The following is a 15,617-nucleotide window of genomic DNA, read 5'->3' on the forward strand; positions in this document are numbered from 1 at the left end:
CAAGCTAGGCTTCAGCAGCATGTGAACCGAGAACTACCGGAAGTACAACCTGGGTTTCGAAGAAGCAGAGGAACTAGAGATCAAATCACCAACATTCGCTGGAACATGGAGAAAGCAAGAGAATTCCAGAAAAAAGTCTATTTCTGCTTCATTGACTATGCTAAAGCCTTTGATTGTGTGGATCACAACAAACTCTGACAAATTCTTAAAGAGATGGGAGTACCAGACCACCTTACTTGTCTCCTGAGAAACCTGTACAAGGGCCAAGAAGCAACAGTAAGAACCGGACATGGGACAACCGATTGGTTCCAAATTGGGAAAGGAGTACGACAAGGCTGTATATTGTCGCTCTGCTTATTTAATTTATATGCAGAGTACATCATGTTAAACGCCAGGTTGGATGAATCGCAGGTCAGAGTTAAGATTGCCGGGAGAATTATCAACAACCTCAGATACACAGACGATACCACCCTAATGGCAGAAAGCGAAGAGGATCTCAAGAGCCTCTTGTTGAGGGTGAAAGTGGAGAGTGCAAAAGCTGGTTTGAAATTCAACGTTAAAAAAACTAAGATCATGGCATCTGGCCCCATCACTTCCTGGCATATGGAAGGGGAAGAAATGGAAGCAGTGACAGATTTTATTTTCTTGGGCTCCAAGATCACCACAGACGGTGACTGTAGCCATGAAATTAAAAGACGCTTGCTCCTTGGGAGGAAAGCTATGGCAAACCTAGACAGCATAGTAAGAAGCAGAGACATCACCTTGCCGACAAAGATTCATATAATCAAAGCTATGGTTTTCCCAGTAGCAACGTATGGCTGTGAGAGCTGGACTATAAGTAGGGATGGCGGAGAATTTCTCCCCGAAACTTCGGGGGGCCGAGCGCCAACGTGTTCGGCCCCCCGAACAAGTTTCGGGGAGAAATCCTCCGCCCCCCCCCGCCCCCCCGCCCCCCCCGGGACGGGACTTACCTTCCCTGAATGTCCCTCCCGGCGGCGGGTCCGGCTGGCGGTTCGTCCGGTGTTCGAGCGGGGCGGGAGCGGCAGCCGGTCTTTCGACCGGCTGCCGCCGCCGCCATTGCAATGAAAGAAAAAAAAAAAAACGTCCCCTGATAGGCTACGTGACGATTCACGTAGCCTATCACGGCAAGATTTGCAAAGTCAGCCATGATAGGCTACGTGAATCGTCACGTAGCCTATCACGGGTGACTTAAAAAAAAAAAAAAAAGTGTGTACGGATAATGGCGGCCCCCATAGGGAGCCGCCATTCCCCTTCCTTATTTGGTCGCTGTAGTCTACGTCAATGTTTACTTAGACTACGGCGAAAATAAGGGCAACGCTATTTGCGTTGCCCTTATTTTCGCCGTAGTCTACGTAAACATTGACGTAGACTACAGCAACTAAATAAGGAACGCGAATGGCGGCTCCCTATGGGGGCCGCCATTCGCGTACGCGCTTTTTTTTTTTAAAGTCACCCGTGATAGGCTACGTGACGATTCACGTAGCCTATCATGGCTGACTTTCCAGATCTAGCCGTGATAGGCTACGTGAATCGTCACGTAGCCTATCAGGGGACTTTTTTTTTTTTTTTTTTTACTTTCGTGTTCGCGGCCGGGCGAGGCGGGAAGCCTCCCCCCCGGCCTGAATTTCAGCCGGGCGAGGCGGGAAGCCTCCCCCCCCCGGCCTGAACTTCGCGGGGGGAGCAGCGAAGCGCTCCCCCCCACCGCGAAAAAGCTGCGAGAAAAGGTAAGTGACTTTCCTTCACCCCTAACTATAAGGAAGGCTGAGCGCCGAAGAATTGATGCCTTCGAACTGTGGTGCTGGAGAAGACTCTTACGAGTGCCCTGGACTGCAAGGAGGTCAAATCAGTCCATCCTAAAGGAAATCAACCCTGAGTGCTCTTTGGGACGAAGGACAGATACTGAAGCTGAAGCTCCAATATTTTGGCCACCTAATGCGGAGAGAAAACTCCCTGGAAAAGACCCTGATGCTGGGAAAGACTGAAGACAAAAGGAGAAGGGGATGGCAGAGGATGAGATGGCTAGATAGCATCACTGATGTAATGAATATGAACCTGAGCACACTCTGAGAGAGAGCGGAGGACAGGAAGGCCTGGCGTGCTATGGTCCATGGGGTCATGAAGAGTCGGACACAACTTAACGACTGAACAACAATGGTATTTTTAGAAACATGATGTTTTTAATGTAGAATTTTATTGTTTTAAACTGTTTCTATTATTGTACTATTGCATTATATATCATGGATCACTGCCTTGTTGTGGCGAAGGGGCTTGCGTAACTCAGTGAAGCCATAAGCTATGCCGTGCAGGGCCACCCAAGACGGACAGGTCATGGCAGAGAGTTCTGACAAAATGTGGTCCACTGGAGAAGGAAATGGCAACCCACTCCAGTATTCTTGCCAAGAAAACCCCATGGAACGTATCACAAGGCTAAAAGATATGACGCCGGAAGATGAGCCCCTCAGGTCGGAAGGTGTCCAATATGCTACTGGGGAAGAGCAGAGGGTATTTCCAAGTAGCGCCAGAAAGAGTGAAGCGGCTGGGCCAAACCCGAAAGGACACTCAGCTGTGGATGTGTCTGGCGGTGAAAAGAAAATCCGATGCTGTAAAGAACAATATTGTTTAGGAACCTGGAATGTCAGATCAATGAATCAAGGTAAGCTGGAGGTGGTCAAACATGAGATGGCAAGATTGAACATCGACATCTTGGGAATCAGCGAACTCAAATGGACAGGCATGGGCGAATTTAATTCAGGTGACCATCATATCTACTATTGTGGGCAAGAATCCCTTAGAAGAAATGGAGTAGCACTCATAGTCAACAAAAGGGTGGGAAAAGCAGTACTGGGGTACAATCTTAAAAATGATAGAATGATCTCAGTACGAATCCAAGGCAAACCATTCAACATCACATTAATTCAAGTCTATGCCCCAACCACTGAGGCCGAAGAAGCTGAGGTTGATCGGTTCTATGAAGACCTCCAACACCTTCTAGAACTAACACCAAAAAAAGATGTCCTCTTCATCATAGGGGATTGGAATGCTAAAGTAGGAAGTCAAGAAATCACCGGGATAACAGGCAGGCATGGCCTTGGTGTACAAAATGAAGCAGGACAAAAGCTAATAGAGTTTTGCCAAGAGAACATCCTGATCATAGCAAACACTCTTTTCCAACAGCACAAGAGGTGACTCTACACATGGACGTCACCAGATGGTCAATATCGAAATCAGATTGATTATGTCCTTTGCAGCCAAAGATGGAGAAGCTCCATACAGTCAGTAAAAACAAGACCTGGAGCTGACTGTGGCTCAGATCATGAGCTGCTTCTTGCAAAATTTCAGCTTAAATTGAAGAACGTAGGGAAAGCCACTAAACCTTTCAGGTATGACCTAAATCATATCCCTGATGAATATACAGTGGAGGTGAGGAATAGATTTCAGGGATTAGACCTGATAGACAGAGTGCCTGAGGAACTATGGACGGAGGTCCGTAACATTGTTCAGGAGGCAGCAACGAAATCCGTCCCAAAGAAAAAGAAATGCAAGAAAGCCAAGTGGCTGTCTGATGAGGCTTTACAAGTAGCTCATGAAAGAAGGGAAGCGAAAAGCAAGGGAGAAAGGGGAAGATATACCCAACTGAATGCAGAGTTCCAGAGAATAGCAAGGAGAGACAAGAAGGCCTTCTTAAATGAACAATGCAAAGAAATCGAGGAAAACAACAGAATGGGAAAGACTAGAGATCTCTTCAAGAAAATTGGAGATCTCAAGGGAACGTTTTGTGCAAAGACGGGCATGATAAAGGACAAAGAAGGCAGGGACCTAACAGAAGCAGATGAGATTAAGAAGAGGTGGCAAGAATACACAGAAGAACTATACAGGAAAGATCTGAATGTCCCTGATAGCCATGATAATGCGGTCACTGAACTTGAGCCGGACATCCTAGAGAGTGAAGTCAAGTGGGCCTTAGGAAGCATTAGTAACAACAAAGCTAGCGGAGATGACAGTATTCCAGCCGAGCTATTTAAAATCCTAAAAGATGATGCTGTTAAAGTGCTGCATTCAATATGCCAACAAATCTGGAACACTCAACAGTGGCCACAAGACTGGAAAAGGTCAGTTTACATTCCAATTCCAAAGAAGGGCAACGCCAAAGAGTGTTCAAACTACCGCACAATTGCGCTCATTTCACATGCCAGCAAGGTGATGCTCAAAATCCTACAAGCTAGGCTTCAGCAGTATGCGAACCGAGAACTACCGGAAGTACAAGCTGGGTTTCGAAGAGGCAGAGGAACTAGAGATCAAATCGCCAACATTCGCTGCATCATGGAGAAAGCAAGAGAATTCCAGAAAAACGTCTATTTCTGCTTCATTGACTACGCTAAAGCCTTTGATTGTGTGGATCACAACAAACTGTGGCAAATTCTGAAAGTGATGGGAGTACCAGAACACCTTACCTGTCTCCTGAGAAACCTGTACGAGGGTCAAGAAGCAACAGTAAGAACCAGAGATGGAACAACCGATTGGTTCAAAATTGGGAAAGTTGTACAACAAGGCTGCATATTGTCACCCTGCTTATTTAACTTATATGCAGAGTACATCATGAGAAATGCCGGGTTGGATGAATCAGAGGTCAGAATTAAGATTGCCGGGAGAATTATTAACAACCTCCGATATGCAGACGATACCACCCTAATGGCAGAAAGCGAAGAGGATCTCAAGAGCCTCTTGTTGAGGGTGAAAGAGGAGAGTGCAAAAGCTGGTTTGAAACTCAACATTAAAAAAACTAAGATCATGGCATCTGGCCCCATCACTTCCTGGCATATAGAAGGGGAAGAAATGGAAGCAGTGACAGATTTTACTTTCTTGGGCTCCAAGATCACCGCAGACGGTGACTGTAGCCATGAAATTAAAAGACGCTTGCTCCTTGGGAGGAAAGCTATGGCCAACCTAGACAGCATAGTAAGAAGCAGAGACATCACCTTGCCAACAAAGGTCCGTCTAATCAAAGCTATGGTTTTCCCAGTAGTAATGTATGGCTGTGAGAGCTGGACTATAAGGAAGGCTGAGCGCCGAAGAATTGATGCTTTCGAACTGTGGTGCTGGAGAAGACTCTTACGAGTGCCCTGGACTGCAAGGAGGTCAAATCAGTCCATCCTAAAGGAAATCAGCCCTGAGTGCTCATTGGAAGGACAGATAATGAAGCTGAAGCTCCAATATTTTGGCCACCTAATGCGAAGAGAAAACTCCCTGGAAAAGACCCTGATGCTGGGAAAGACTGAAGGCAAGGACGGCAGAGGATGAGATGGCTAGATAGCATCACGGATGCAATGAATATGAACTTGAGCACGCTCCGGGAGAGAGCGCAGGACAGGAAGGCCTGGCGTGCTATGGTCCATGGGGTCACAAAGAGTCGGACACGACTGAACGACTGAACAACAACAATTATTGTACATCGCCCAGAGTGGCTGGGTGACCAGCCAGATGGGCAATAAATAAATAAATAAATAAATCCTTCCATATGCATTAAGGCTTTAATAAACACTACAAACTGCAAACATCTACCCCAGGAATTCCAAGTTCAGAAAATAGCAACCAGATTTCTTACAGCCTGCAGCAGCTGAGCTGAGTTGGCTACTCTCTCATTCTGGTGTAATTCTCAAGGCTTCAGCAGAGACCAGAGTGCTGGTGTTTAGTGTCTTCTCCTTTGTTCTGGATGCTTCTGCTGTTGTAATAATATATTACAGAGTCCACTATTGACCACATACATGTATGCGCGCATGCATGAGTAGCTCAAGTTAGAAGACTAGCCATGTGTCAGCAGCTGCAGGATCTATGTACAGCTCCCCCTCTGATGAACCTTTGAACTGCAGGGGCAGCCTTCTCAGTGAAGTACCTTCAGGCACTGGACTGGCTCCGCGCACCCAGGCTGATCACTGGATCCTCCTGGACCGGAAGTAGTGTACGAGAGCTTCCTGCCCCAGTTGAGCCTTGCTCAGGCAACAGACTCTTCCTGAACATTGGTGTGTTCTTGTGTTTGTCTGGCTTATCCCATGGCTCTTGGTTCCCAGCTCACCTCAGGCTTCTGCCCACAGCCCAGTCCTGACACCCTGCCTGCCAGGACTCTGGGCTCGAGGTGGTATATATCAGGGATGGTTGAATCTGACAGTTTCACTTTCTCCCACATTCCAGTTGTTTAAAAATCTCAAGTTCTTTCCCTCCCAAATATGTGAAACTCAGGGCTGGCCCTACCATTAGCCAGAGTGAAGCAATCGCCACAGGTGGTGACAGATGCTGGGAGGCAGCAGCAAGGTGTTGGAGGAGATTGCTGTGGGCCATGCGGCCTGCTCTTTGCTCCCTAAGTTAGCCTGCAGGCTTCCAGGGCTGTGGAGGATGCTGTCCCACTATGAGTGCTGAAGACAGATATCTGCCAGTCCAGTTGGCTTTTGTACATGGAATGGGAGGGGGCATCATCTTGTCCTTCACCTCAGGCAGCCAAAGGTCTTGGGCCACCACTGGAAAAACTCCATAAATTTTGGTCAATTCTTATCAAAAATGAACTGATACAAAATTCTCACCCATCTGCACCCATGAAGTTCATACCTGCCCTGTAGGTAATAAAGGTGAGGAGCCTGTCAGAAAAAAAGAGGTGGCAAGCCTAATTCAGCACTAACGTGGTTGAAGACACAGGGATTCAAACCCAGACTGTCAAGAGCTGAGTACTCCAAGTCCTGGCCTTGGATGGAGAAATCTGTCAGCTTTGGTTTCTCCCAAATTTGAATTGTGTCAATCTCACCTTCTTGTTTGTTCTATATGTGGAGAAGCTTTTGCAAATTTTGCTGAATTCTTAACAAAACCAAACTCAAACAAAATGCTCACCCATCACTAATCAGAGTCTATTTTTGCTCTTTGGCTGTTCTGCATGAGCGTCTGACCTCCTCCTCCACAAAAAATAATGGAAATCTGAAAATCTGGAATCTGTTGCTTCCCATCCTTATGAGTATCTCCCAATCCCTGCCTCTCATTATTGTGAGGTAGACAATTAAGATTGCCAGGAGAATTATCAACAACCTCCGATATGCAGACGATACCACCCTAATGGCAGAAAGTGAAGAGGATCTCAAGAGCCTCTTGTTGAGGGTGAAAGAGGAGAGTGCAAAAGCTGGTTTGAAACTCAACATTAAAAAAACGAAGATCATGGCATCTGGCCCCATCACTTCCTGGCATATAGAAGGGGAAGAAATGGAAGCAGTGACAGATTTTACTTTCTTGGGCTCCAAGATCACCGCAGACGGTGACTGTAGCCATGAAATTAAAAGACGCTTGCTCCTTGGGAGGAAAGCTATGGCCAACCTAGACAGCATAGTAAGAAGCAGAGACATCACCTTGCCGACAAAGGTCCGTCTAATCAAAGCTATGGTTTTCCCAGTAGTAATGTATGGCTGTGAGAGCTGGACTATAAGGAAGGCTGAGCGCCGAAGAATTGATGCTTTCGAACTGTGGTGCTGGAGAAGACTCTTACGAGTCCCCTGGACTGCAAGGAGGTCAAATCAGTCCATCCTAAAGGAAATCAACCCTGAGTGCTCATTGGAAGGACAGATACTGAAGCTGAAGCTCCAATATTTTGGCCACCTAATGCGAAGAGAAAACTCCCTGGAAAAGACCCTGATGCTGGGAAAGACTGAAGGCAAAAGGAGAAGGGGACGGCAGAGGATGAGATGGCTAGATAGCATCACGGATGCAATGAATATGAACTTGAGCACGCTCCGGGAGAGAGCGCAGGACAGGAAGGCCTGGTGTGCTATGGTCCATGGGGTCACAAAGAGTCGGACACGACTGAACGACTGAACAACAACAACAACAAGACTTCATATCATGGAGACACAAATATTCATGGCAATTTCCAGCAGAGACCTGGCAAGTGGGAGGGAAGGGGGTGCCTAACCCTTTCCCCATCCAGTGTTCTTCTGCTGCAACCCCCTCCGCCACCTGCCCAGCCACTCTCTGCCCCAAGAGATCCAGATACATGTTTGTGAAGGTAAACATGTGTCCAGAACACCACGCAGATGGGGAAAGTAATTTAGAGGGAGTTGCAGTGAGTGGGGAAAGGGTGAAGTACTCTTCAAGGACTTGAAAGGTTGTCCCAGAGAGGAAGGCCAAGATCTCTTCTTGATCATCCCAGAGTGCAGGACACAGAATAATGGGCTCAAGTGACAGGAAGCCAGATTCCGGCTGAATGTCAGGAAAAACTTCCCAGCTGTTAGAGCAATATGACAGTGAAACTGATTCCCTAGGGAGGTGGTGGGCTCTCCCATGCTGGAGGCATTCAAGATGAGGCTGGACAGCCATCTGTCAGGGATGCTCTGACTTGGATTCTTGCACTGAGCAGGCAGTTGGACTCAATGGCCTTGTGAGCCCCTTCCAACCCTACTGTTCTATGATTCTATGAAGCATCGCCATCCACTGCTTAATCCTTTCCCCACCAATTGTTCTTCCAATTGTTCTTTCCCCACCAATTGTTCTCCCACCGAGCCACTCTTTGCCCCAAGAGATCCAGACACGCATTTATGAAGGTAAACTGTTTGCCTGGAACACCACACCACACAGATAGGGAAAGTGATTTAGAGGGAGTTGCAGTGAGTGGGGGAAGGGGGAAGCATCGCCATCCACTGCTTCTTTGATGTAAATGGCTCTCTCACTGTCTGACTTGTAAAAAAAGTGTCTGTCGGTGTTTCGTTACACTCATTAGGGAAGGCCAAGCCCTTAGTTCAGTGATGGAGACTTTTCTTGGCAAGAAAAAAGTTCCAGGTTCGATCCCCGACATCTTTGGGTAGGGCTGGTAAAGAAGACTGAAACCCTGGGGGGCCCACAGTCAGTCAGCATTGACAATACAGAGCTCAACAGACTGACTTGGTTTAAGGCAGTTCCCTATGTTTCTATTCACTGCAATATTTAGGAGCTGGCGGCTCCAATTTCGATGGGGCTGTGAATCCATTCTGGTTTTCAGTCAGAACCAACCAGAACCCTAAAAGAGCTATACAAGGTGCAGAACCCTGTCCCTTAAATAGGTTCAGCACCTTGGAAAGCTCCTTTAGAGTTCTGGCTGGTTCTGATTGAAACCCAAAGTGGATTTACAGCCCCATCGAAATCAGAGCCACCAGCCTATGCTGGTATTTAGATACGCTCAAGGATACAACATTCATTGTTCTTCCTAGGGACTCATCATCAAAACTACAAGCTCTATGCCTGCTATCCCAGCCTAGTTCCAGCTGTATTGTCCCTCTCCCTCCATAGCCTTCTAAAGTTAGTAAGTAAGGGACCAGCCTGCCTCTGGTCCCACTGAAGATCAAACTCTTCAGCATTCAAGAGTGGTCAGACACAGAACTCTTCACTGACAATGTGAACCCAGCTGTGCAAATCACATGACAAACGTCCACAGTGGTGAGTCAAACATACATAGTGGCAATTCAAACATAGTGGCGAGTCAAACATCCATAGTGGCGAGTCAAACATCCATAGTGGCGAGTCAAATGCTCCTTTGGTGAGCTGCTTCCTATGTCAATGAGGTGCGTCGGTCCTCATTCTCACCCCCTCCCTTGCCCATCTGGCTGAATGTCACCATATTCCTAGGAACATAGGATGGCTGCCTTTTTGTACAGAGCCAGAGGGCACTGGTTCATCTAGCCCAGGGCTAGGCAACCTTTTTTGGGCTCAGGGGCACATTTGGCAATTGGAGAAACTGTCCTGGGTGCCACCACAAAATGGCTGCTATGGGAGGCATGGCTAGTAACCTGCCCAAATGACTGACTACAAGGAAGAGGTGCGGCCTGAGCCCCAATACACTAGGCAATTCCTTTGAACCAGCAGCAGTCAGAACCAATAGAAAGCTATTTCAGAGAAGGCAAACTATTTTTCTCTCCCCAGACTCCTCTTTCAGCCAACTCATTCCCCCATCTCTTTTTCTCTCACACTCTGGATCATCTTCCACCCATACATCATCTTCCTCTCTGGCTCACTCTGTCTGTCTGTCTGTCTGTCTGTCTGTCTGTCTGTCTCTCTCTCTCTCTCACACACACACACAGATAGGAATGTACAGAGTTGCTTAATTCCATTATGTCTGCATTTCATAGACTGCCAGGCATCTTTCCTTCCATTGCCTGCTCACTGATGGCATTGGATTTTTTAAAACCAGAATTTTGTGCTAATGGGCATTAGTTAATGAGAATTAGCACTAATATTAGTGCAAATCCCCCTCCCCAAGTGAAAGCCAAGTTCACAAGTCCGCAGAATCTGCATGACTTGGAAAACGCTGGTCCACTGCAGAATCCATAGGTTAGATTCATAAGAATGCGAACTCATTTGTATCCGCCTAGGATTTTTCCGACATCCCTACACACACACACCAGCCCCATCCATCCATCATCCATTCATACACACACGCGCCCCCCCTGTATCCATCATGCACACACACATGCCCCTCCCTTCTCCTCTTCACTGCAAGCACACAAAATATCACACTCACTCTTTTTCAGGGTCCGTCCAAAATTCCCCTTAAACCCTTTCTCTCTCCCTCTCTCTTTCTCACACACATTCAGCCCTCAGCCCTCCAGATATACAAGCACAGAACTATCCACAGCCCCTCTGGTTGCTCTCAGCTGGCTCCCTCAGGCCCCTCTGGCTTCCAGCTAGATTCGCTGATGCACCCAGCTGGCTGACCACTGCCCTTCCTAGGCTGTCTCCACTGCTGTCTTTACCCCCCCCACACACCCCGCTTCTTAGACAGAAGCGACAGGAATCCCTTTTTCTTCCTCTTTCTTTTCCTTGAAGGCTGGGAGGAAAGCATGAGCCCGCCATCTTCATTTCCTAAGAATGTATCCGAGCCCCACATGTGGCCCAGAGGCATTCATGGGCGGCCACTGGAGGCCCTCACTTTGTTTTGAAGCAATCCCAGCTGCCAGGCATGTTGTTGTTGTTTATTCAGTCAGTCGCTTCCGACTCTTCGTGACTTCATGGACCAGCCCACGCCAGAGCTTCCTGTCGGCCGTCGCCACCCCCAAGGTCGAGTCTGTCACCTCCAGAATATCATCCATCCACCTTGCCCTTGGTCTCACTCTTCCAGGCATAAAGGGTGTTAATTTTAAAAGCAAGGGGAGTGCATCTCAGTGGGCACCAAGAAAGGTATCTCCTTAACACAGGAAGGCTGACCCATCATTCTGACTGTGCACTACTTCATGTCCAAGTAATGCCACCCAACAGACCACCTACGTTGCCTGAGTGCAGGGCTGGCTTCAGTGTAAAGATGGCCGGATCTTGCGAAATCCATCTTGTGTGTGTTTTGTGGATCGCGCGGTGTCATGCATTCCAGTGTCCGTTCACAGACGGATTTGATTTTTTTTCGTTGTGTGGAAAAATGCACAAACAATTCCATAAGAGGGTTCACAACAATTTGCGTAATTTACATTAGTACATAGCGTTCAGTGTATTTTCTCTCAATCCATTGAACTTTTCCTGGTGCACATTTTCCAATCTCAGCAGAAACTTGCATATTTTCCTACAAATCAATTTATGTACATTTCTTGGAAAGTAAAAAGCAAAAAGATTCAAAAACCCACAGTCTCCCTGCGGCCTGAGGAGGCTGGTCCGCAGTGGATTTCGTAGGTTGGGTTCTTAGAAATCGAAACTCATTTTAGTCCATCTCAAATTTCTCCAGCATCTCTACTTCAGCGGTAGGCATAGTTGGGTACCTGCCGAGGGCCCACACTCCAGCAGGCGCCCACTGAGATGACCCCCCTAGACTTGCTCCGCCTCCTCTGACTGCAGCCTGCTTGTTCACTTGCCTCTTGCTCTGGCCTAGATGGAGGTGTTGAGAAGGAGGAGCAGGAGATATCACAGCCTACTTGTTCCCTGGCTCTCTCCCTGTCAAGCAAACAAGAGGTAGCAAAGATGAGAAAGAGGAGGAGGAGGAGGAGGAGGAGGAGGAAGAGCAGCTGGTCACAATGGTGGCAAGAAGGCAGACTCAATGAGGGAGGGGCCCCACTGAAGGTGTCTCGCCCAAGGGTCTTCAAAAACCTGGACCCAGCACTGTCTATGTGCTTGTGCTGGCCCTGCACTTAATGCAAGAGTCTTGCAGAGATCTAAAGCTTGTAACATCTCTGCATGCTGTGCAGGGATGGGATGCAGTCTTATTTCCTAAATGTGTTCTTGTTCTTTCTCTTCTTTGTTCTTTTCTCTTCTCTCTTTTGTTTCTCCCTTCCTCTACAGCTCAGGCCGCAGGAGAAACAAAAGATGAAGAGGAAGAGGTGCCCACCGTGTCTGGAAAAGTAGATGCCCAGAAGAAGAAAGAAGGTTCCAAGGGCTCCAAGAAGAAGAAGGAAGGTGAGAAACCACACAAAGACGGTTCTCAGAAGGAAGGCAAAGAAGGGACCAAGAAGAAGCAAGGCGAGAAGAGAGGGAGTGAAAAGCAACAAGAAGGGAAGAAGAAAGGGGAAGAGGAAAGTGGCAGCAAGGAGAAACCTAAAGGCACCACCAAGGGAGGTGGAAAAGGCAGTGGGAACCCCAAGCCTTCAACCAAGAAACCTCCCCAGAAGAAGTGAGCATAGAAGGGGTAGAATTACTCCACCCAAAGACAGGAAGGAAGAGAACAAAATGTGGGTGATGGAGACCAGGAAAGCAGTCTCTCCACCATGTGGCCTTTGGACCTTGCCTATTTTTTTATTTTTTTTAAGTGTGATCACTGTGTAAAAAAAAGGCAGGGATAGATGAGCTTTCCACCAAAAGACCAAGATGGAAAGGGTATATACTATATCTGGGCTTACTGCAAGATAGTGCTGACTTTCTTTACAGAGAACAAGTCTGAATGCACAGCCAATGGGGCTCTTTGTGACCATACTGAGATAGAGACTGCTATGGCTACACTAAAGAAAAGGCACTCTGTACATGTTCAGACATGCCTTCCTTATTAGTGGATCCTCTTTTATTCTGCAAGGCTCTTCCTGGGGGAATCCTGGAAACCCTATCGACAATATACTGTTCTTGTTGGGTAATAGAACCATCAAGCAAAGAGGAGCGAAAACCCAAGGTGCAGAGATGGATTGGATAAGCTGTTTTCAGCTTTTCAACCACTCAGGGAAGTCAAACCTCTTTCAGGGGTGTCAAACCCCTGGGTGTCAACCTCTTTCAGCCTGAGGGCCGAATTCAGTTTTGGAAAGCAGCATTCTACTAGTGGGCAGGGCTGAAGGCAAATGGGGCGTGGCCAAAATACCAGCATATTTTACTGCCAGTAATTAAGCCTTAGGAGATTCACCTCAACCTTTTTTTAGAACACGGGGGGGGGGGATACAATTGCAAATGATTGGTGGTCAGGGGAAAGGGAGCATGGCCTTCTGGGGAACCCCAGAGGGTCAGATTGAGACCCCCAAGTGGGCCAGATTTGGCCCATAGGCCTGAGGTGGAAGACCCCTGGACTAGATGATATCCTTTGAGTATACGTAATAGCGACAAAGCATTTCATCTAAGTCTTTCACCATTTAACTGACAATGAGTTAAATGCTTAAAAAATAAAGTTGAGTTAAAAGCTTAAAAATTAGACTTCGTTGACTAAAAGACACCCTGTGATTAATCTATATTGCTTTTAATACAAGTTCTTGGAAACAATGATTCATTGATTCATTTATGCTTCATTTATTTATTTTGGCATTTGTACCTCAACTTTCTACGCTCAATTAAAATTGTGCTCAAGGCAACTAACAAATGAAATAATAGAATCATAGAGCTTTAGGGGGAAGAGCTAAAAGCAGTAGCATGGGGCTGTTAGTACAGAGGCTCTTTGGTAGGCAGCAGCTTTCAAATTCTCAGGTGACTCTGCAATGTCACATAGTCTCTTGGGTATTCTAGCAAGCATTGTTGGCTAAAAGCCTCTCTGCTAGGAGCTCTGTGATAGTGCAGGGGGCTTTAAAAAAGCACACGGAAAGAAGGTGCCTCAGCAACATCATACAATTAAAAGCCCCCCCCCTCCCCAGAGTGCTGAAAATGACAGGCTCAATTATTTTTGTCACTGCATTTATTTGAAGGTCTTTGTCTTGTCTCCCCTTAAGCTCCTCTTCTCCAGGTCAAACATGCCCAGCTCTTTTAACTATTCCTCATAGGACTTGGGTTTCATATCGCAAGATATCAAAAACACATCTTGCCTCTTTAGAGACAATACCCTTGATGCATCATCTGAAAAGAAAAGGAGTGTGCCCCTTGCTTCTGTTGTTTTTACCTTATACAAATTTGTGCAGATATGCCTGATGGAGGAATCCACTAAAACTCATATGGTCTGTTGGCTGACATTCCTTTCATCCATGGTGGCCCGGTTGAGAAGTCCTCATGGGAGGCAATAAATGAGCCGTGCAGTGCTTAAAATCAGTTGCCAAGAGATTTGCTGGCTGCTGTAACCTTAGTCTGAGTGAATAAAACCATTTCTTCTTGGAAGGATCCCTCTGACACATCTGAACAAGAAGCCACAGATATTTTTCCCCCCTGCTCCACCTTCGACATAGGCTGTATTTGTGGGAATCTCCTGCATCTACACGAGACAGAGAAACACTGAAGAATCATTTTTCTCTATTGGTTCTCGGCGTACGTGCTGTTATTCTGCCTTGCAATAAAGTTGTTCTGTTCAGCGCCCATTTGAACCTGATCTCTTCTCTGAATAACTGAACATGTGTAACAGAGCTGATGAAGCATTATTCTTTTACCACGAACTAGCTAGGTCAGGCGTGCTGCATCTCTGGTCTGCACATCTATTCTGGCCCTCAGGGAGCCCCCATGTGGCCCAATTAGGGAAGGCAGAGAATTCTGCCACGGATTCCAGTGAGGCCGGATTCTTTAGAATCCGCCCCCCCCGGAATCCGTGGCGGAACGGCCTCCTGCCCCCCCGCGGACTCCCCCCGGGATGGTACTTACCTGGGGCAGATGTGGCGGATTGGGAGGCGGCTCCGGCAGCGGCGGCTCCGGCGGCTGGTCTCCTGGCCAGCTGCGGCCAGGCTGCTGCCACCGCCATTGCCATCCTTGCAGCCATGATAGGCTACATAAGAATTTACGTAGCCTATCATGGCTGGGTAAAAAAAACAAACAAAACCAGTGTACGCAAGTGGCAGCGGCTATGGCGGCCGCCATTTGCATTCCCTATTTTTCGCCTATTTATCTTACGTAAATATTTATGTAAGATAAAACGGCAAAAAAAAGGGGAACGCAAATGGCGTAGTGGGCGCTTTTTGCGTTCCTTTATTTTTCGCCATTCTAGCCTACGTAAATATGGAGTGGCTGCACTTACCTCCAGGTCTGGAGGAGTTCCGGTGGGGTGGCTCTCCAGCTTCCTAAAGAACGCACTATGCAAATCGTGGCTGCCGTTAGCTTATCACCGGAAAGTTACAGCCATAAATGGCATATTGTACACGATCTGAAGCTGTAAAACACTTTCTTTTACCTAAATACAGCCATAAACAGCTGCAATTTAGGTAAAAGGAAGTGCTTCATGGCTGCAAATGGCATAAAATATGCCATTTATGGCTGTAATTTTCCCGTGATAGGCTAATGGCGGCCGCCTTTAGCGTATCGTG

The 15,617-nt window shown here is 47.3% G+C and overlaps 1 protein-coding gene across 1 annotated transcript in view; it reads left to right on the forward strand.

Annotated features, from left to right (window-relative positions):
- The window catches only part of TMIE (transmembrane inner ear), a 38,181-nt gene extending 23,500 nt beyond the window's left edge, over window positions 1-14,681 (forward strand). Inside the window, exon 4 of the mRNA XM_084859837.1 lies at window positions 12,277-14,681. Within this exon, the coding sequence (XP_084715963.1) occupies window positions 12,277-12,608 (332 nt within the window). The 3' untranslated portion in view covers window positions 12,609-14,681. The remainder of the gene's footprint in view (window positions 1-12,276) is intronic.
- The last annotated feature ends 936 nt before the right edge of the window (window positions 14,682-15,617 follow it).

The sequence above is a fragment of the Heloderma suspectum genome, chromosome 5 (assembly GCF_057233095.1).
Source record: "Heloderma suspectum isolate Gila_16-S chromosome 5, 16-S_ref, whole genome shotgun sequence".
Taxonomy (NCBI): domain Eukaryota; kingdom Metazoa; phylum Chordata; class Lepidosauria; order Squamata; family Helodermatidae; genus Heloderma; species Heloderma suspectum.